The 21,060-nt window shown below is 45.1% G+C and overlaps 1 protein-coding gene across 1 annotated transcript in view; it reads left to right on the forward strand.

Moving 5' to 3' along the window:
* Positions 1 to 21,060, forward strand: part of LOC126470789 (glutamate receptor ionotropic, kainate 2-like) — a 373,922-nt gene that overhangs the window by 286,555 nt on the left and 66,307 nt on the right. The window contains exon 11 of the mRNA XM_050098799.1: positions 18,298 to 18,529. Coding sequence (XP_049954756.1) covers positions 18,298 to 18,529 — 232 coding nt within the window. The remainder of the gene's footprint in view (positions 1 to 18,297; positions 18,530 to 21,060) is intronic.

Here is a 21,060-nt window from a genome sequence, read left to right on the forward strand (position 1 = left end):
CCGAGACTGTTACCTGAAATGCTCCTTCATGATACTGACAAGAGGGAGATTGAGTTAATAATTAAATCACTAAAGACCAAGAACTCTCATGGATATGACGGGGTATCTAACAGAATACTGAAGTATTGTTCCATGTATGTTAGCCCAGTACTTAGCCATATCTGTAACTTTTCCTTTAGGAGTGGTCGGTTCCCTGACCGATTAAAGTACTCGGTAGTGAAGCCACTTTATAAAAAGGGAGACAGGGATAATATCGACAATTTTAGACCTATTTCTATGCCATCGGTGTTTGCTAAAGTTATCGAGAAGGTTGTATATACAAGGTTACTGGAGCATTTAAATTCACATAATTTGCTGTCAAATGTTCAGTTTGGTTTTAGAAATGGTTTAACAACTGAAAATGCTATATTCTCTTTTCTCTGTGAGGTTTTGGACGGATTAAATAAAAGGTTGCGAACGTTAGGTGTTTTCTTTGATTTAACGAAGGCTTTTGACTGTTGACCACAAAATATTACTGCAGAAGTTGGAACATTATGGAGTAAGGGGAGTAGCTTACAATTGGTTCGCCTCCTACTTTAAGAACAGAAAGCAGAAGGTAATCCTCCGCAATATTGAGAGTGGTAATGATGTTCAGTCCCAGTGGGGCACTGTTAAGTGGGGCATTCCCCAAGGGTCGGTGCTGGGGCCACTGCTGTTTCTTATTTATATAAATGATATGCCTTCTAGTATTACAGGTGATTCAAAAATATTTCTGTTTGCTGATGACACCAGCTTGGTAGTGAAGGATCTTGTGTGTAATATTGAAAGAGTATCAAATAATGTAGTTCATGAAATAAGTTCATGGCTTGTGGAAAATAATTTGATGCTAAATCACAGTAAGACTCAATTTTTACAGTTACTAACTCACAATTAAACAAGAACCGATATTTTGGTCAGACAGAATGGGCATATTATAAGCGAGACGGAACAGTTCAAGTTCCTAGGCGGTCGGATAGATAGTAAGCTGTTGAGGAAAGCCCATGTCCAGGATCTTGTTCAGAAACTAAATGCTGCTTTATTTACCATTAGAACAGTATCTGAAATAAGTGACACTTCAACACGAAAAGTAGTCTACTTCGCATATTTTCATACGCTTATGTCGTATGGTATTATTTTTTGGGGTAATTCTTCTGATTCAGAAGGGGTATTTTTGGCTCAAAAACGGGCTGTTCGAGCTATATGTGGTGTAAGTTCGAGAACCTCTTGTCGACCCCTATTCAATAGTCTGGGAATTCTGACAGTGCCCTCACAGTATATATTTTCTTTAATGTCGCTTGTTGTTAGCAATATTAGCCTATTCCCAAGAGTTAGCAGCTTTCACTCAGATAATACTAGGCAGAAATCCAATCTGCATGTGGAATGCTCTTCCTTGACTCTTGTTCAGAAAGGAGTGCAGTATTCTGCTGCATCCATTTTCAATAAGCTACCACAAGAACTCAAAAATCTTAGCAGTAGCCCAAACTCTTTTAAGTCTAAACTGAAGAGTTTCCTCATGGCTCACTCCTTCTATTCTGTCGAGGAGCTCCTGAAAGAGCTAAAAAATTAAGCAAATTCCAATGTTACATTGTTGATTTTCTTTATTTAAACTTACTTGTCACCGGAATATGTCTTTTTTCTATTTCATTTTATCTGTTTCTAATATCGTGTTATAATTTCATGTATTGACTCGTTCCATGACCATGGAGACTTCTCCTTGATTTGGTCCCACGGAATAATAAATAAATAAAATAAAAATAAAATAAAAATGGTAGCAAGTAACAAGTGACTTACACAGGGGTTGGACAAAATATACACAACTGGCCATTAAAATTGATACACCACGAAGATGACGTGCTACAGACGCGAAATTTAACCGACAGTAGGAAGACGCTGTGATATGCAAATGATTAGCCTTTCAGAGCATTCATACAAGGTTGGCGCCGGTGGCGACACCTATAACGTGCTGACACGAGGAAAGTTTCCAACCGATTTCTCATACACAAACAGCAGTTGACCGGCGTTGCCTGGTGAAACGTTGTTGTGATGCCTCGTGGCCGGCCGGGGTGGCCGAGCGGCTCTAGGCGCTACAGTCTGGAACCGCGCGACCGCTACGGTCGCAGGTTCGAATCCTGCCTCGGGCATGGATGTGTGTGACGTCCTTAGGTTAGTTAGGTTTAAGTAGTTCTAAGTTCTAGGGGACTGATGACCTTGGAAGTTAAGTCCCATAATGCTCAGAGCCATTTGAACCATTTTTTGATGCCTCGTGTAAGGGGAAGAAATGCGTATCATCTCGTTTCCGACTTTGATAAAGGTCGGATTGTAGCCTATCGCGATTGCGGTTTATCGTATCGCGACATTGCTGCTCGTGTTGGTCGAGATCCAATGACTGTTAGCAGAATATGGAATCGGTAGGTTCAGGAGGGTAATACGGAACGCCGAGCTGGATTCCAACGGCCTTGTATCACTAGCAGTCGAGATGACAGGCATCTTATCCGCATGGCTGTAACGGGTCGTGCAGACACGTCTCTATCCCTGAGTCAACAGATGGGGACCTTTGCAAGACAACAACCATGTGCACGAACAGTTCAACGACATTTGCAGCAGCATGGACTATCAGCTCGGAGACCATGGCTGCGGTTACCCTTGACGCTGCATCACAGACAGGAGCGCCTACGATGGTGTACTCAACGACGAACCTGGTTGCACGAATGGCAAGCCGGCCGAAGTGGCCGTGCGGTTAAAGGCGCTGCAGTCTGGAACCGCAAGACCACTACGGTCGCAGGTTCGAATCCTGCCTAGGGCATGGATGTTTGTGATGTCCTTAGGTTAGTTAGGTTTAACTAGTTCTAAGTTCTAGGGGACTAATGACCTCAGCAGTTGAGTCCCATAGTGCTCAGAGCCATTTGAACCATTTGAACGAATGGCAAAACGTCATTTTTTCGGAAGAATCCAGGTTCTGTTTACAGCTTCATGATGGTCGCATCCGTGTTTGGCGATATCGCGGTGAATGCACATTGGAAGGGTGTATCCGTCATCACCATACTGGCGTATCACCCGGCGAGACGGTATGGGGTGCCTTTGGTTACACATCTCGGTCACCTCTTGTTCGCACTGACGGCACTTTCCACAGTGGACGTTACATTTCAGATGTTACGACCCGTGGCTCTACCCTTCATTCGATGCCTGCGAAACCCTACATTTCAGCAGGATAATGCACGACCGCATGTTGCAGGTCCAGTGCGGGCCTTTCTGGATACAGAAAATGTTCGACTGCTGCCCTGGCCAGCACATTCTCTAGATCTCTCACCAATTGAAAACGTCCGGTCAATGGTGTCCGAGCAACTGGCTCGTCACAATACGCCAGTCACTACCCTTGATGAACTGTGGTATCGTGTTGAAGCTGCATGGGCAGCTGTACCTGTACACACCATCCAAGCTCAGTTTGACTCAATGCCCAGCCATATCAGGGCCGTTATTACGCCCAGAGGTGGTTGTTCTGGGTACTGATTTCTCACGATCTATTTACCCAAATTGCATGAAAATGTAATCACATGTCAGTTCTAGTATAATATATTTGTCCGATGAATACCCGTTTATCATCTGCATTTCTTCTTGGTGTAGCAATTTTAATGGCCAGTAGTGTAGAAACACCAAAAATCCAGCCCATTACTATGCCTAAGACGGCGCAGGATACAAGCTGGCATTAAAAACAGCTTCCACTCCTCTCGGAATGGATATTATAAGTCCTATGTGGTATTGAAGGGAATATTATACCATTATTCCTGGAAAATAGTGGCAAGTTTAGGTGACGATGAAGGTGGATAGCGATCACGCAACTTCATTCCAAAGTAGACCACAAAGGCTCTCTAATAATAAGATCTGGTGTCTATGGTGACCATGCGAGATACAATTCATTCTTGAGCTCACAATACTGGTCCTGGGTGATGTGAGCTGTGTGAACAGGGACCTTGTCCTCTTGGAAAACTGGAAAACTGCAAACACTGTAGCATGGGATGGCCGTGGTCAGCCAAAATAGTCACATAATCCTTGGCAGTAATATGACCTTGCAGAGTAATTATAGTACCCACTGAGTACCATGATATATCTGCCCAACCATCACCGGATCCCTCCCCCATGTTTCACTATTGGAACATAAACTCGCCCAGAAGTTGGAAACTGTGAAACAAGAATCATCCGACCACATTACTTTCTTCCGTCGTTCCATAGCCCACGTTTTATGGCTTTGTATCCACTTTTTCATGTTGCGGGCATTTGCATCACCGGTGAGTGGTTTTGGAATTCCAGTTCGCCCTGCAGTTCACTGTTTCTGGAGCTGCCTTCTGCATCTACATCTACATGATTACTCTGCAATTCGAATTTAAGTGCTTGGCAGAGGGTTCATCGAACCACACTCATACTATCTCTCTACCATTCCACTCCCGAACAGCGTGCGGGAAAAACGACCACCTAAACCTTTCTGTTCAAGCTCTGATTTCTCTTATTTTATTTTGATGATCATTCCTACCTGTGTAGGTTGGACTCAACAAAATATTTTCGCATTCGGAAGAGAAAGTTGGTGACTGAAATTTCGCAAATAGATCTCGCCGCGACGAAAAACGTCTTTGCTTTAATGACTTCCATCCCAACTCGCGTATCATTTTTTGCCACACTCTCTCCCCTGTTACGTGATAATACAAAACGAGCTGCCCTTTTTTTGCACCCTTTCGATGTCCTCCGTCGATCTCACCTGGTAAGGATCCCACTCCACGCAGCAATATTCTAACAGAGGACGAACGAGTGTAGTGTAAGCTGTCTCTTTAGTGGACTTGTTGCATCTTCTAAGTGTCCTGCCAATGAAACGCAACCTTTGGCTCGCCTTCCCCACAATATTATCTATGTGGTCTTTCCAACTGTAGTTGTTCGTGTTGTTTTGGTGCTGACAGGGTTTGCGAGTGCGACATTCTGTCAAATGGTTCAAATGGCTCTGAGCACTATGGGACTTAACTACTGAGGTCATCAGTCCCCTAGAACTTAGAACTACTTACACCTAACTAACCTAAGGACATCACACACATCTATGCCCGAGGCAGGATTCGAACCTGCGACCGTAGTGGTCACGCGGTTCCAGACTGACGCGCTTAGAACCGCACGGCCACACCGGCCGGCGACATTCTGTACCGAAGTGAGCCTGAAGTGAGTTTATCTGCTGTCGTCCTCTTATTTCTAGTCACAATGCTCGTCAGTGACTGTATGTCACGACCACTCAACACAAATTTTTGTCCGCGTTGTGACTTAGCGGATGATGTTTTCCGCGTTTCCTGTATGCAATTTACATCTTCGATACGGTGTCTCGTGAAACACCTAACACTTCAGCTGCCTTGGATAAGGGAACACACACCACCAGAGCAACAACGATTTGCCCACGTTCGAATTCAATTGTCTCCGATATAATGCACTCACAACTACACAGAACACTGTTCTGACCACGACTGGCACTTGCAACGTATTGAGAGCAGCTGCGGTTTGCGGTCAAAAACGACAGTGCAACCAGCAGGCGTGGCTAGCATCCGCATTTATGTTCAAACATGCATTTCTCGCTGTTTTCTCCATATTATTGTCCAGCACCTAAATATACTAGTTACGCTGTTCAAAGTAGACATGTTGAGTGATCTAATAAAGGGGCTTAGTATCAAAATCAAATTTGCGTTAATAGTATTTAACTCAGAAGAGGAGGAGTTATGGTATCGTCCCCCTCTGAAAAAAAATTCACCACGCTATAACTCGCGCAGTCAGGGAATGTGACGCACAATTTATGGTGTTTTTCTAAATGGGACAGAGACTTTTAGAAAAGTAACTTGTGTGACGATACCGGATTTCACCGGCTCCCTTCTCTTTCATCAGCATCAACAACAGAGACACGAAAGTAGGGGAGTAATGAATGTTCTGGCCAGGAATTCCCTGATACCTGTCAGCATTCCCACAATTGTTAATATTCAGTGTTCCCGGAATCTTCGACTTTCCGGAACCGCCGACGTTAGCATCAGCATTCTTGGACCCGTTGACGTCAGCCTCAGTATTCCCAGATCCATTGACATCACTATAGCATTCCCGGAAACGTTGACGTCATCATCTGGTACTCAGGCAGTTGTACTTGTTATACAATGACAGCATGAAGGAAAATTGTGCAAGATAAACAAAAGCTGGTAGGTGTGTTTCTACATCTGAAACATGACGTCTATTCGGGTTTCATGCCAGTCGCATAGGAGCGGCTCTAGTAGCGCCTCTATGAGTGTACAGTTCAGGTTTGTTTTAACTACGCGCTATAATGTGTGTGTGAAATCTTATGGGACTAACTGCTAAGGTCATCAGTCCCTAAGCTTCCACACTAAGGACAAACACACACACACCCATCCCAGAAGGAGGACTCGAACCTCCGCCGGGACCAGCCGCACAGTCCATGACTGCAGCGCCCTAGACCACTCGGCTGATCCCGAGTGGCACGCTATAATGCTCGGGAGTGTTATTTACCTTTCAGACTGGAGGTAATAAGTTGGTGTTAGTCAACAATTCCTTTAAAACGACGAAAACGTCTTTATAAAGACCTCACCGAGTTTGAACGAGGTCACATAACAGGGCTACGAGAAGTTGGATGTTCCTTCTGTGATATTGCAGAAAGGCTTTGCAGGGATATAACCTCTGTACATGATTTCTGGCGGTGGTAGTCACGAATATGTAAGGTCGCAAGAAGACTGCCACGTGGCACTACCGGCAGAACAGTCACGTTTGGCGTATGGCTCTGGCAAATCATACTTCATCCACAGCAGCAATTTGAGCAGCAGTTGGCACCACAGTGACATAACGAACTGTTACAAATCGGCTACTTCAAGGACAGCACCGAGGCAGACGCCCTGTGGCGTACATTCCTCTGACCTCAAACCACGGCCGACTGCGACTTCAGCGGTGTCAAGAGAGAGCTCACTGTAGGGCGGAGTGGAGATCTGTTGTGTTTTCTGATGAAAGCCCACTCCGTCTCGGTGCCAGTGACGGCAGCGTCTGCACCTACCCTGTCTGCGGCCTAGACACAATGGACCTACACCTGAAGTAATGGTCAGGGTGTGATTTAGGGTGACAACAGAAGCACTCTCGTGGTTATGAGAAGCATCCTGACTGCACATTTGTACGTTAGTCTGGTTGTTCGACCTTTTCTGGTCACATTCATAAATACACTACTGGCCATTAAAATTGATACACCAAGAAGAAATACAGATGATAATAGGGTATTCATTGGACAAATATATTATGCTAGAATTGACATGTGATTACATTTTCATGCAATTTGGGTGCGTAGATCCTGATAAATCAGTACCCAGAACAACCACCTCTGGCCGTAATAACGGCCTTGATATGCCTGGGCATTGAGCCAGACAGAGCTTGGATGGCGTGTACAGGTACAGCTGCCCATGCAGCTTCAACACGATACCACAGTTCATCAAGAGTAGTGACTGGCGTATTGTGACGAGCCAGTTACTCGGTCACCATTGACTAGACGTTTTCAATTGGTGAGAGATCTGGAGAATGTGCTGGCAAGGGCAGCAGTCGAACATTTTCCGCAGCCAGAAAGGTCCGTGCTGGACCTGCAACATGCGGTCGTGTATTATCCTGCTGAAATGTAGGGTTTCGCAGGGATCGAATGAAGTGTAGAGCCACCGGTCGTAACACATCTGAAATGTAACGTCCACTGTTCAAAGTGCCGTCAATGCGAACAAGAGGTGACCGAGACGTGTAACCAATGGCACCCCATACCGTCTCGCCGGGTGATACGCCAGTATGGTGATGACGAACACACGCTTCCAGTGTGCGTTCACCGCGATGCCGCCAAACACGGATGCGACCATCATGAAGCTGTAAACAGAACCTGGATTCATCCGAAAAAATGACGTTTTGCCATACGTGCACCCAGATTCGTCGTTGAGTACACCATCGCAGGCGCTCCTGTCTGTGATGCAGCGGTAAGGGTAACCGCAGCCATGGTCTTCGAGCTGATAGTCCATGCTACTACAAACGTCGTCGAACTGTTCGCGCAGGTGGTTGTTGTCTTGCAAACGTCCCAATCTGTTGACTCAGGGATCGAGACGTGTCTGCACGATCCGTTACAGCCATGCGAATAAGATACCTGTCATACCGACTGCTAGTGATACGGGGCCGTTGGGATCCAGCACGGCGTTCCGTATTACCCTCCTGAACCCACCGATTCCATATTCTGCTAACAGTCATTGGATCTCGACCAACGCGAGCAGCAATGTCGCGATACGATAAACCGCAATCGCGATAGGCGACCTTTATCAAAGTCGGAAACGTGATGGTACGCATTTCTTCCCCTTACACGAGGCATCACAACAACGTTTCACCAGGCAACGCCAGTCAACTGATGTTTGTGTATGAGAAATCGGTTGGAAACTTTCCTCATGTCAGCACGTTGTAGGTGTCGCCACCGGTGGCAACCTCGTGTGAATGCTCTGAAAGGCTAATCATTTGCATATCACAGCATCTTCTTCCCGTCGGTTAAATTTCGCGTCTGTAGCATGTCATCTTCGTGGTGTAGCAATTTTAATGGCCAATAGTGTAGCATTCCCAGGGATGTTTTCCAACAGGTTAATGCTCGCTCACATATCTTTGTAGCGCATCTTTATAGAATGTTGACATGTTGCCTTGGTCTGCTCGATCACCAGATCTGTCTCCAGTCGAGCACATACGGGACATGATGGAATGACATCTCAAGCGTCATCCACAAACAGCATTAACCGCCCCTGTATTGGCCGACCAAGTGCAAGAATCATGGAACTCCATCCCAAAAACTGAAATCTGACACCTCTAAGACACAGTGCACGCACATTTGCATTCTTGCATTGAACATTCTGGCGTTACACCGGTTTTTAATATACCATTATTTCACATTTGTAATAGTCTTTCTCGCTCCTACATTAACCTATGGTGTTGCAACGTTAATCACTTAAATATGTTACATGGACAAAGGTATTCGCAAAATTTCATGACTCTACTTCAATTATTTCTTGGTACGGGGACTTTTTTTCGTCTGTGTGTTTCGCACCAGCATTACTGAAATCCTAAATACCCACAGGAGGACAGCTGTACCAAGGCCATGACAGTATCATATCACTTCCCTGTGGACGCCACTCCTATTCCGCGATCCCGCCACCATCCGAGCCTCAGCAATTGCGCCCCCGCTTCACCATACCCGTTGCATCGCGGGAGCTATCTAATTAATTTGCGTGTGGTGCTGTTTAAGGAGGCCAATTAGTACATATGTACTAATCACTGCGCTGCCCCACGTCGCTAATGGTGTGCAAGAACGGCTCCCTCCTTCCTACACCCCCCCCCCCCCCCTCACCCTTCTTAGAGCTATTTTAATTTCTATAATTCTACTGCGTTAGTGCCATCTTTTACTGCTTGTACTTTGTCCAGTACGAAGCGCGCCAGCAGCATCAGCGATCAGATGGGGAGACCGCGCGTAGTGGCCGTGTGGTTCGAGGCGCCATGTCACGGATTGCGCGGCACTTCCCGCCGGAGGTTCGAGTCCTTCCTCGGGCATGGGTGTGTTTGTTGTTCTCAGCATAAGTTAGTTTAAGTAGTGTGTAAGTCTAGGGACCGATGACCTCAGCAGTTTGGTCCTTTAGGAATTCACACACATTTGATCATTTGAACAGATGGGGAGAAGACGACGGACAGTAAGCATTAGTGAATCTTTCTTTTTCTGTTAACAGAATGGTTGTTATTAGTAAAAGCCATCAATCTGCGTACCCACATCACAGCGGCCCAACGCAGCGCGAGGGCAGCAGCTAACGATGTACTGCTTCCTTGCATGACTTACAGAACTAATGCATGAATATTTTGCAGGGACGTTGACCTTTTGTGATAAATTAATAACGTCATGGCGTTGTCTCTACACAACACACATATTTAATGTGTTTATACTTAGGTTTTGTTGTTATTGTTACAGTCTCTGAACTGGTGCTGGACCATGACATGGATTTGTTCTGTGACGCACTATTGCCTCAACAGCAGCAGCAGCAATTGTTCACAGGACGCTTTCCCGACCTATCGGACCACTTGTTGTTTGACTATGCTATGGCACAGATACCGCAGCAGGCACCTACAGCCGAAACAGCCATTTACTAATGCGATTAGGGAGCGAGGAGGCGCAGTGGTTAGCACACTGAACTCGCATTCGGGATGACTATGGTTCAAACCCGCTCCCGGCCATCTTGATTTAGGTTTTCCAATATTTCCCTAAATCGTTTAAGGAAAATGCCAGGATGATTCCTTTGAAAGGACACGGCCGCTTTCCTTCTCCAGTCTTTCCCTAATCCGAACTTGTGCTCCGTCTCTATTGACCTCGATGTCGGCGGGACGTTAAACCCAATCCTCCTTTCTTCTTCCAATGCGGGCAGAAAGGCTAGTCCTGTAAATGGTAGTGTTCCAGGATCTGCTACCGTCTGAGTCACAGGAAGAGACATCTACATCAAGATATGACAGTTTACTTGGACTGACAAGCAATCAGGAGGAATATAGCATGACAATGAGTGGCTATTGCTGTAATTTTCGGTCGCAGGTTCGAATCCTGCCTCGGGCATGGGTGTGTGTGATGTCCTTAGGTTAGTTAGGTTTAAGTAGTTCTAAGTTCTAGGGGACTGATGACCACAGATGTTAAGTCCCATAGTGCTCAGAGCCATTTGAACCATTTTTTGTAATTTTCGGTTTTAAATTAACGATATACATATAGGTCCTACAAAATTGCTTTTTTTGTTTTCAGCCGTATCAACAAATAACAGCACACACATTTGCAGTTTATAAAATGCTAGCAGCTGACCTTACAGAAGGAGGGTCCTATAACTGTTAGCTGTATCACGTTTTAAATAGGTAGGAAATGGGTGATATTGGTCAAATTTGTGCGACGCCAAACCGGAAAATGGTAATTGGTTGTGAAATCGGCAATTTGGTAGCATGCCATATCCGGATATTGGTAAACTGGCTGTACAACTGGTTAATTGGTAGGCCGCCAAATCCAGAAATAGGCGAATTGGTAGAAAGACCAAAATGCGGACATATCAGTCAAAACAGAATTGGTGGATGTGTAAATACATCCATTCTTGCGGATGTGCATTTAAATTACGAAATATTTAAGTGCTGTGCATTAATGACTGATCATCCGCTGCCATTCAAATGCACTGTAGTGAGAGGTAGAGTCAAAAAAATAATAAAATTGCGAGGTGACATAATTTGACACTACAGTGTGTGTGTGCGACGTCATAGCATATTCCACGAAATAGTGGTAAATAATAACATGTGATATTTTGACATTACGGTGTGTGTGTGTGTGTGTGTGTGTGTGTGTGTGTGTGTGTGTGTGTGTGTGAGAATTTTACGAAAAATGTTAGTCCTACAGGCGAATTGGTTTTAGCATCGAGTGTGGCATGAGGGCTATGAACATCCCAGCACCGTCCCTGGACAAGGGCTATAGATTACCACACTTCAAGCCGCGAAACGATCTGGGTGCTTTCTTTTAAAATCAACTTTCCTGCCACCTCGTCGTTACCCGTAAGCAGATACTACGGACAGTCGAGGTATTCTCAGGAAACAATGCTTATTAATAAATACCTACAATCACAAAACTTGTGGCATTTAAAACTAGGGAACGACTTCTCACTCACCCTGTAAATATCGACTCAAAGGTTTGACTCAGATGGGTTGTACTGTGAGCACAGAGAACTGCACTGGCGACTACAATTTTGTAGATCGACCAACTAGAATTTATACCACCGCTTCACTTTCTTCCAGCACAGGTTGAAACTTTGCCTTTCACTTATCATATCCGTATACCTCTCAGAAAAAGCTGACAACAAACTGCATGAGACATCAAATGATACGTGTGCTCGCAATTTGCGAGCCAGCGCACATAGGTAACTAACTGAAACTAATAAGAAATGCAAACTATACAGGAGTATCAGAAGCGTTGTGAGCCTGACAGAGCCGGCCGGAGTGGCCGTGCGGTTCTAGGCGCTACAGTCTGGAGCCACGTGCCCGCTACGGTCGCAGGTTCGAATCCTGGCTCGGGCATGGATGTGTGTGATGTCCTTAGGTTAGTTAGGTTTAAGTAGTTCTAAGTTCTAGGGCACTGATGACCACAGCAGTTAAGTCCCATAGTGCTCAGAGCCATTTGAACTATTTTGAGCCTGACAAAACAGCAGAAACCGTTGGACAGATGTATGCCAAGTTTCCTTCGATTCCTCAAACGCCGGAAACATAGGTACGGACCATGCTGGCGTACGTTCAAGCGATGTTGATGCTGCTGGCGGAGCTTTGTTCACCTCTGAAAAGCGCTTCAACATATCAATCTTCTGTTTCTGTAGCACGTTATATTGAATCTAAATTTACTGTTGTCGCTGCCACTGTCGCTGTTTCGGCACCAACTGCTGCTGTAACTATTCAATAAACTTCGCGTCCTTGATGCACTAACAACATGCAAGTGTTTGACTTCCTCGTCAACACACAGGTGTCATAGCCTGACACTGAACAAGGCAGATTACTGCCGTGAACCACTCAGTGTGTGCAACCAAAAGACGCAGTAAAAAGGGAGCTCACGATGAAGTGAGCACGAATCAGTACGATGAACGGAAGCCAGAATCATCGTACATTCAAACAGAGTTCCAAAATCCTGGTTCAGAAACTTAGGTAATAGTTGTATTTGAGAGTCGGCGTAACTATGATATCCTTAAAGAAATAAAAATTAAAGAACCAAAAACTAAATAAACTAAAAACTGCCAACCAGTCCATCGTGCCAGGTTTTTAATTTCGGTAAAGGACTAACGGCCGTTCCCATGTGACTGGAGTACCCACGCGGGGTGGTTTTGTTATACGGGTACACACTGCACGAAACGATTCCTCTGAGGATAAGCAGCAAAAAAGTTCGTCAGACTTGCGGCAGGAAATGAATTGCAGATTCCAAGGGACAAGGCCAAACAACTATACCGTGACGTCACAGCCAAGCGGGGATCGTAATATAAAACAGCCAAAAACAAAAGATTTGCGTGACTCATAAAATTACTGAGTGCTGAATTGATACTTGAATTAGGATAGTTAACAGACAAAAAGGTACAGCTGTTTATGAGGAAATGATACAAAAACAATTAAGAACGCATAACAGCTATTTTTTGTGCGTAGCATATAAAACATAACTAGTACATTTGTTAACGAAGCTGATAACGTCTTTGAGAAAAAATCCGTTACTTTCATGGGTATGAACTGTTAGGAATATCTGGAGCATTTTCCAAACAATATTTTTGTATCAAAATACTGAGGCATGAACCATACAGTCGGTTGTGTTCACACTGTTTCATGTTAGCAGTGAAACTTCAAGAACGGATTCCATAATTAGAACTTTGTTTCACGAAACACATTTCGAACCGACCTCCACTTCCAAATTATTATCAGTCACGATATACTCTATGTAATGGGACAGCACTTCGTATAAATCAATATACATAAAAATAACACACTCTTCATTCACTGTTTTCTTCGATTTCTTCTGTAAAGATATTACATAAACATTCCCTTCCTGTTCCTGAATGCTGTTATATTATATTGTCTCTAAATATTCATTATGGTTGGTTACATTAACGATGATGCTTTCCTTTTTTCTTCTGGTCCCTCTCTCGATGGTCCAGAAGTTGAAAAAAGGTAGTATGGACAGATCTGAAAAATGCATGGCACAGCATCTGAATCAAGCTGAGGATTTGAAAGTGGAGCAGTTATGGTTTTCTGTCTGTGGCAGATACTTCGCAGATAATGTCGGTAGCTTTTATTTGCCTGTGACACACCTGAAAAATGAGCAGTGAAGTACAGTAATCATAATATATTCAAGTAAAATGCCCCTACAGACATTAATATACCAAAATGTAAAACATCCATTAGTAAATTATATTGAAAACAACTCTAAACAAAGATAAATGTGAAATTTACCACTGAATAAGATAGTGTGGAATCCTCCCGTGGAACCATTCCTCTCTGATTATATAGTCTTTAAGAAACCTGAAAACATTAACCTTTTTCTGTTGTGTAATTTCCATTAAATTTTGGTATGCAACAATTCAGAATCATAATGCAGATGACACGGCACCAACGTACATTAAAGCGCCAAAGAAACTGGTATTGGCATGCGTATTCAAATAAAGAGATATGTAGACAAGCGGAATACGGCCCTGCGGTCGGCAACGCCTATACAGGGTGTTACCAAATGGTACGGCCAAACTTTCAGGAAACATTCCTCACACACAAAGAAAGAAAATATGTTATGTGGACATGTGTCCGGAAACGCTTACTTTCCATGTTAGACCTCATTTTATTAGTTCTCTTCAAATCACATTAATCATGGAATGGAAAAACACAGCATTGTTGGATGAACCATTCGCAGAAGTGTACCCGTGGAGGCCCATCAGCTGCTGATAGTGCCTGCACACGCTGTACATGGTACGGAAACAACTGGTTCTCCCGTAGCACTCTCCATACAGTGACGTGGTCAACGTTACCTTGTACAGCAGCAACTTCTCTGACGCTGACATTAGGGTCACCGTCAACTGCACGAAGAATTGCCTCGTCCATTGCAGGTGTCCTCGTCGTTCTAGATCTTCCCCAGTCGCGAGTCATAGGCTGGAATGTTCCGTGCTCCCTAAGACGCCGATCAACTGCTTCGAACGTCTTCCTGTCGGGACACCTTCGTTCTGGAAATCTGTCTCGATACAAACGTACCGCGCCACGGCTATTGCCCCGTGCTAATCCATACATCAAATGGGCATCTGCCAACTCCGCATTTGTAAACATCGCACTGACTGCAAATCCACGTCCGTGATGAACACTAACCTGTTGATGCTACGTACTAATGTGCTTCATGCTAGTACTGTAGGGCAATGAGTCGCATTTCAACACAAGCACCGAAGTCAACATTACCTTCCTTCAATTGGGCCATCTGGCGGTGAATCGAGGAAGTACAGTACATACTGACGAAACTAAAATGAGCTCTAACATGAAAATTAAGCGTTTCCGGACACATGTCCACATAACATCTTTTCTTTATTTGTGTGTGAGGAATGTTTCCTGAAAGTTTGGCCGTACCTTTTTGTAACACCCTGTATAAGACAAGATGTGTCTGGCGTAGTTGTTGCCGGCCGCGGTGGTCTAGCGGTTCTAGGCGCTCAGTCCGGAAACGCGCGACTGCTACGCTCGCAGGTTCGAATCCTGCCTCGGGCATGGATGTGTGTGATGTCCTTAGGTTAGTTAGGTTTAAGTAGTTCTAAGTTCTAGGGGACTGATGACCGCAGATGTTAAGTCCCATAGTGCTCAGAGCCATTTGAACCATTTTTTGCGTAGTTGTTAGATCGGTTACTGCTGCTACAAAGGCAGGTTATCAACATTTAAGTGAGTTTGAGCATGGTGTTACAGTCAGGGCACGAGCGATGGGACACAGCATCTCCGAGGTAGCGATGAACTGGGGATTGCCCCGTACGACCATTTCACGAGTGTACCGTGAATAGCAGGAATCCAGTAAAACATCAAATCTCCGACACCACCGTGGCCGGAAAAAGATCCTACAAGATTGGGACCAACAACGACTGAAGAGAATAATTCAATGTCACAGAATAGCAACCGTTCCGCAAGTTGCTTCAGATTTCAATGTTGGGCCATCAAGAAGTGTCAGCGTGCGAACCATTCAACGAAACATCATCGATATGGGCTTTCGAGGCCGAAGGCCCACTCGTGTACCTTTGATGACTGCACGACACAAAGCTTTACGCCTCGTATGGGCTCGGCAACATCGACATTGGACTGTTGATGACCGAAATTATGTTGCCTGGTCGGACGAGCCCTCGTTTCATACTGTATCGAGCGGATGGACGTTTACGGGTGTGGAGATAACCTCATCAATCCATGGGCCCTGCATGTCAGCAGAGGACTGTTCCAGCTGCTGGAGGCTCTGTAATGGTGTGGGGAGTGTGCAGTTGGAGTGATATGGGACCCCTGATGCGTCTAGATACGACTGTGACATGTGACACGTACGTATCCATCCTGTCTGATCACCTGAATCCATTCGTGTTCATTATGCATTCCGACGGATTTGGACAATTCCAGCAGGACAATATGACACCCCACACGTCCAGAATTGCTCCAGAGTGGCACCAGGAACACTCTTCTGAGTTTAAACACTTCCGCTGACCATCAAGCTCCCCAGACATGAACATTATTGGGCATATCTGGGATGCCTTGCGATGTGCTGTTCAGAAGAGATCTCTACCTCCTTGTATTCTTACGGATTTATGGACAGCTCTGCTGAATTCATGGCGTCAATTCCCTCCAGCACTACTTCAGACATTAGTTGAGTCCATGCCCCGCCGCGTTGCGGCATTTCTGCATGCTCGCCGGCGCCTTACACGATATGAGGAAGGTGTACCAATTTCTGTGGCTCTTCAGTGTATCTTACGTTGGGCTAAACGCACACAAACATAACTTATTAACACATAATATGATTTCTGTGTACTTAAATAATAACGTCTTAACGATCACATAGCACAATGAGTTTTTAATATCCAGAACGTTGTTGATGCAGCAGAAAACAGCTGTTGACATTCTCTGCTTTTAGCTGACGTCGCAGCATCGAGTTCTCGCAGTTGTTCGGCCTTCTCATTTAGATGGTGTCGGGTGCACCCACTTGAAGATGGAGATAAAAGTTCTTTAACAGTGACCCTGGTATCAGCACGAGGCAAGTGGCCTCTCAGTATGGGATAAGCCAGACGACCGTGTGGAACATTCTACACGAAAACTGCCACGCACAAGATGTGCAGACCTCATTACCTACGGACTTGCCTCCACGGCGACTGTTTTGTCGTTGGTTCCTCTCACAGGCCACCACATCAAAAAAATGGTTCAAATGGCTCTGAGCACTATGGGACTTAACATCTATGGTCATCAGTCCCCTAGAACGTAGAACTACTTACACCTAACTAACCTAAGGACATCACACAACACCCAGCCATCGCGAGGCAGAGAAAATCCCTGACCCCGCCGGGAATCGAACCCGGGAACCCGGGCGTGGGAAGCGAGAACGCTACCGCACGACCACGAGATGCGGGCGCCGCACATCGCTGGGATTTCTGTCCTCCACTCTCTTAACAAATAGGCTACCTTTACGAGCGGCGATGTCGTCAACCTTCACGACACCCAACTGTGGGCTGCGAAGAATACCCATGGTATGGTGGCAACGAACCCTCTGCCCCTGTTCAGCCTCACATGCGAGCTATAATAGCATTTCCTGAGCGTGGCACTGTCTAAGACGTGCCTTTGGAGGTACGAACGGTATTGTGGCTACTACATGATGTTGCTCCAGCTCACTGCCCTCTCGAGTGTGGAGGTAAAACTCAAATACAAACCGAACATTCCCATTTTCGTGGTGGGTTCTCATGTCTGCTTTCAGTCTATGAAACCTGCACTGTCAAATATCTGTTGTCTCCAGCTGCAAGTGGATGTACCTCAGCTGGAACGCGTTTCCGGCCATACGTTCGTAGGACTTTTTATGTTCCTTACTCTTTAAGGGGTCGTTCCCTGCAGTTTTTCCCCATTTAGCAACATCAACCTGTATATGCTGGCAATAGTTAGCTTGTTTGCAGTGACCCGTAGACGTACGTGTCACAAGAGCCGTAAAAACAATCTCGCCACCATTCTCTCTCAAGTGGATGGATAGTTGCGTGCTTCAAACGCAATAAGTTTCGCCGAATTGATGTGGCAGAGGGGAATTTGGATGCCACAAATGGTATCTGAAGGGTGACTGCCACTGTTGACCTATCCACATTCTCCTAGTTGATGTACAGTTTATGACTATGTATATATCCATCATGAAATAGAGAGAGAGAGAGAAGTGGGGAGCGTTAATTTGGTTTTAATATCATGTTATTTTGATAATGGCTAAAAATTCATAATAAGGATTCAATGTTTAATAATAAAAGACTTGTTTAATATATTACAGTTTCGTAATTATGAGAACTCTTGCTGTTGTAAGATACTTGCTACTTTTACAACACTGTTCTGCATATAAATCTATAACGTTAGTCTTTTTTCTCGTCTCTGTCTCATTCACTATGTCACTTTGACTCTACACTGGCGACATTGATAAGTGCTGTAAAATCAGTCAGTTCCACCTTGTATTGTATGTTGTAGACATCGAACGACTCGCTGTATCAACGCATGTGGACCGTGATGAAGCAGGCCCGCCCAGATGTGTTTACCAACGACAACATGGAGGGGGTGGAGCGCGTCAAGAAGCAGAAGGGCGACTACGCCTTCTTCATGGAGTCCACCACTATAGAGTACCAAACAGCACTCGACTGCGACTTGCGCAAAGTTGGCGGTTTGCTTGACTCCAAAGGCTATGGGATAGCTCTACCTCGCAGTAAGTGCATGTCCTTTTTTCGCAGCCGATGGCTTAGAATTTTTTTAAATTGATGTTTCACATATTTCTAACCGCATGGCTTGTTCTACTCATGGAGTAGGAACAAAGTAACACAAATAAAACTGCTCGAACAATCCACGGGTATACTGCCGGTTCATAGTGTCCAACGGGCACAATATTTCGGCGATCAGACATGTCGCCATCGTCAGGTGCGCGGCCGCCCTCAGGAGCTCAGTTCCTCAGCGCACCTGACGATGGCGACATGTCTGATCGCCGAAATATTGTGCCCGTTGGACATTATGAACCGGCAGTATACCCGTGGACTGTTCGAGCAACAAGTACGCCGGGAGAAACTGAAGAATCACACAAATGAAACAGTTATATGAGAACATGGCAATAGCTTAGGCCCCTGTAAGAGATCGGCGAATTAAAAATGTGGGTTCTTCCGTATAAAGGAAAAATTGCGACTGTGAGAGAAAAATTGATTAGATAAAAAGACACTTGAAATTTGGAATAACTGTAATACCAGTGACGATAATGAATGGCTTAAATGGTTTAAATGGCTCTGAGGACTATGGGACTTAACATCTGAGGTCATCAGTCCCCTAGAACTACTTAAACCTAACTAACCTAAGGACGTCACACACATCCATGCCCGAGGTAGGATTCGAACCTGCGACCGTAGCGGTCGCGCGGTTCCAGACTGTAGCGCCTAGAACCGCTCGGCCACTCCGGCCGGCCGATAATGAATTGTGACATTTGATTGGAGATAAGAAAGTGATGGCTAAGTACTTTTTTATATAAATATTATTTGAGTAATATACACTGATAAGCCAAAACGGTATGACCACTGACCACCGAGACGTCGGATGCCTCCTGTTGGCGTTGCGGGCACGTGGTGCCGTAACAAAGGTGTGAAAGTAGAACAGACACGGTCGGGGGACCACCCTAGCGAAAACATGCGCTGCAAATAGAGAAATCCATTGAGATAAGCGATTTTGACAAAAAACAGATTATTACTACGCTGAACCTGTGAACGAGTTCGGAGGCTTGTCTGCTCTGTAAAGTAGGATAGATGGTGATCTGTGGCATCTCTGCCGAAAGAGCACAATGCTGGTGCACGGACAAGTGTTTCGGAACACACCGTTCATCGTACTCTGTTGAACATACAGCTGTGCAGTAGGCCACCCCTATGTGTGCACATGTTGACCCAACGACATCGTCAATTACGACTACAGTGGGCACGTAATCATGGGGATTCGATCGTCGATCAATGGAAACGTGTCGGCTCTTCGGATGTATCACAATTTTGCTACACTAGGTCGATAGTCGTCTCCACAAACGCCGCTATCGAGGTGAACGGCGGCTCGAAACGTGCAGCCCTCCACGGACGCAGGCTGGTGGGAGCAGAATTGTACTATGGGAGACATTCCCCTGCGCTTCAGTGGGACCTGTAGTACTAACTGAAGACAAGCTGACAGCTGCGAACCACCTGCTTCGCTTCATGCTTGATGTCTTCCCTGACGGCGACATCATCCTTCAGCAGTATAACTGTCCGTGTCTCGGAGCCAAAACTGTGCTACCGTGGTTTGAGGAGCATTATAGTGAACTCACGTTGATGACTCGGTGACCAATTTCGCCTAATTTAAATCCTATGGAACCCATCTAGGTCGCTGTCGGGTGCCATCTCGGTGTACGCAAATCAGCGGCCCGTTATTTACACGACTTACATGACCTGTGCGTTAACATCTAATGCCACATACCTCCACAAACCAACAGACTGTCGGATCCCTGATATGCAGATTCAGTGATGTATTTCGAAAGACGGACAAACAAGCTATTAAGCAGGTGGTCATAATGTTTTGACTCATTAGTGTAATTTGATGCAATTTCTTTTTCGCCGATTTCTGCTCCATCGATCCATTAATTTCATTATAGTGCTTTAACCGACATCATAACTCGTTATTTGTTATCCTATTTTCTTCCAAGTAAAAACCATATCTTATGAGAATGCTATATTTTATTCAAGCTGACTAAAAGGTATCTGCTTCATGTGAGTAATTCCGCAGGTCTGCATTAGTGTGAATCTCCTTTTCCGTATTGTTCCTATACCTCTGTTAGTTCTCTATCCGCGATACGTAAATACAATTATCCTTGTTGCATTACTGCCTCGTTTTTCTACTTACTCAGGTTTTCCTTTTTGGCTTCCTTATAACCGATTTTATGCACGTATTGATTACTCCTTTTGCTTACTATATTATTTTCTACTGTCCCCCTCTTTTACATGATTTTCGTAACGTACCAGGTGGTTATAATGAAAGTTCAGCTACTCACAGATGTCCAATGTGGGCTGTAACCGTCGCATGGCAGCGAAACTTATTTGATGTCCCAATGGGTTAATGCGGAACCGATTTATGCTGGAAAAAATTAGTTCGAATTTTGGGCACCGGATGCAGATATGACGCTGTACAGCAGCCCACGTCCCGTTCCTGACCCATTACATATGGAACGTCTTTCTGTACGTCTTTACT

Source organism: Schistocerca serialis, chromosome 3, assembly GCF_023864345.2.
Source record: "Schistocerca serialis cubense isolate TAMUIC-IGC-003099 chromosome 3, iqSchSeri2.2, whole genome shotgun sequence".
Taxonomy (NCBI): Eukaryota; Metazoa; Arthropoda; class Insecta; order Orthoptera; family Acrididae; genus Schistocerca; species Schistocerca serialis.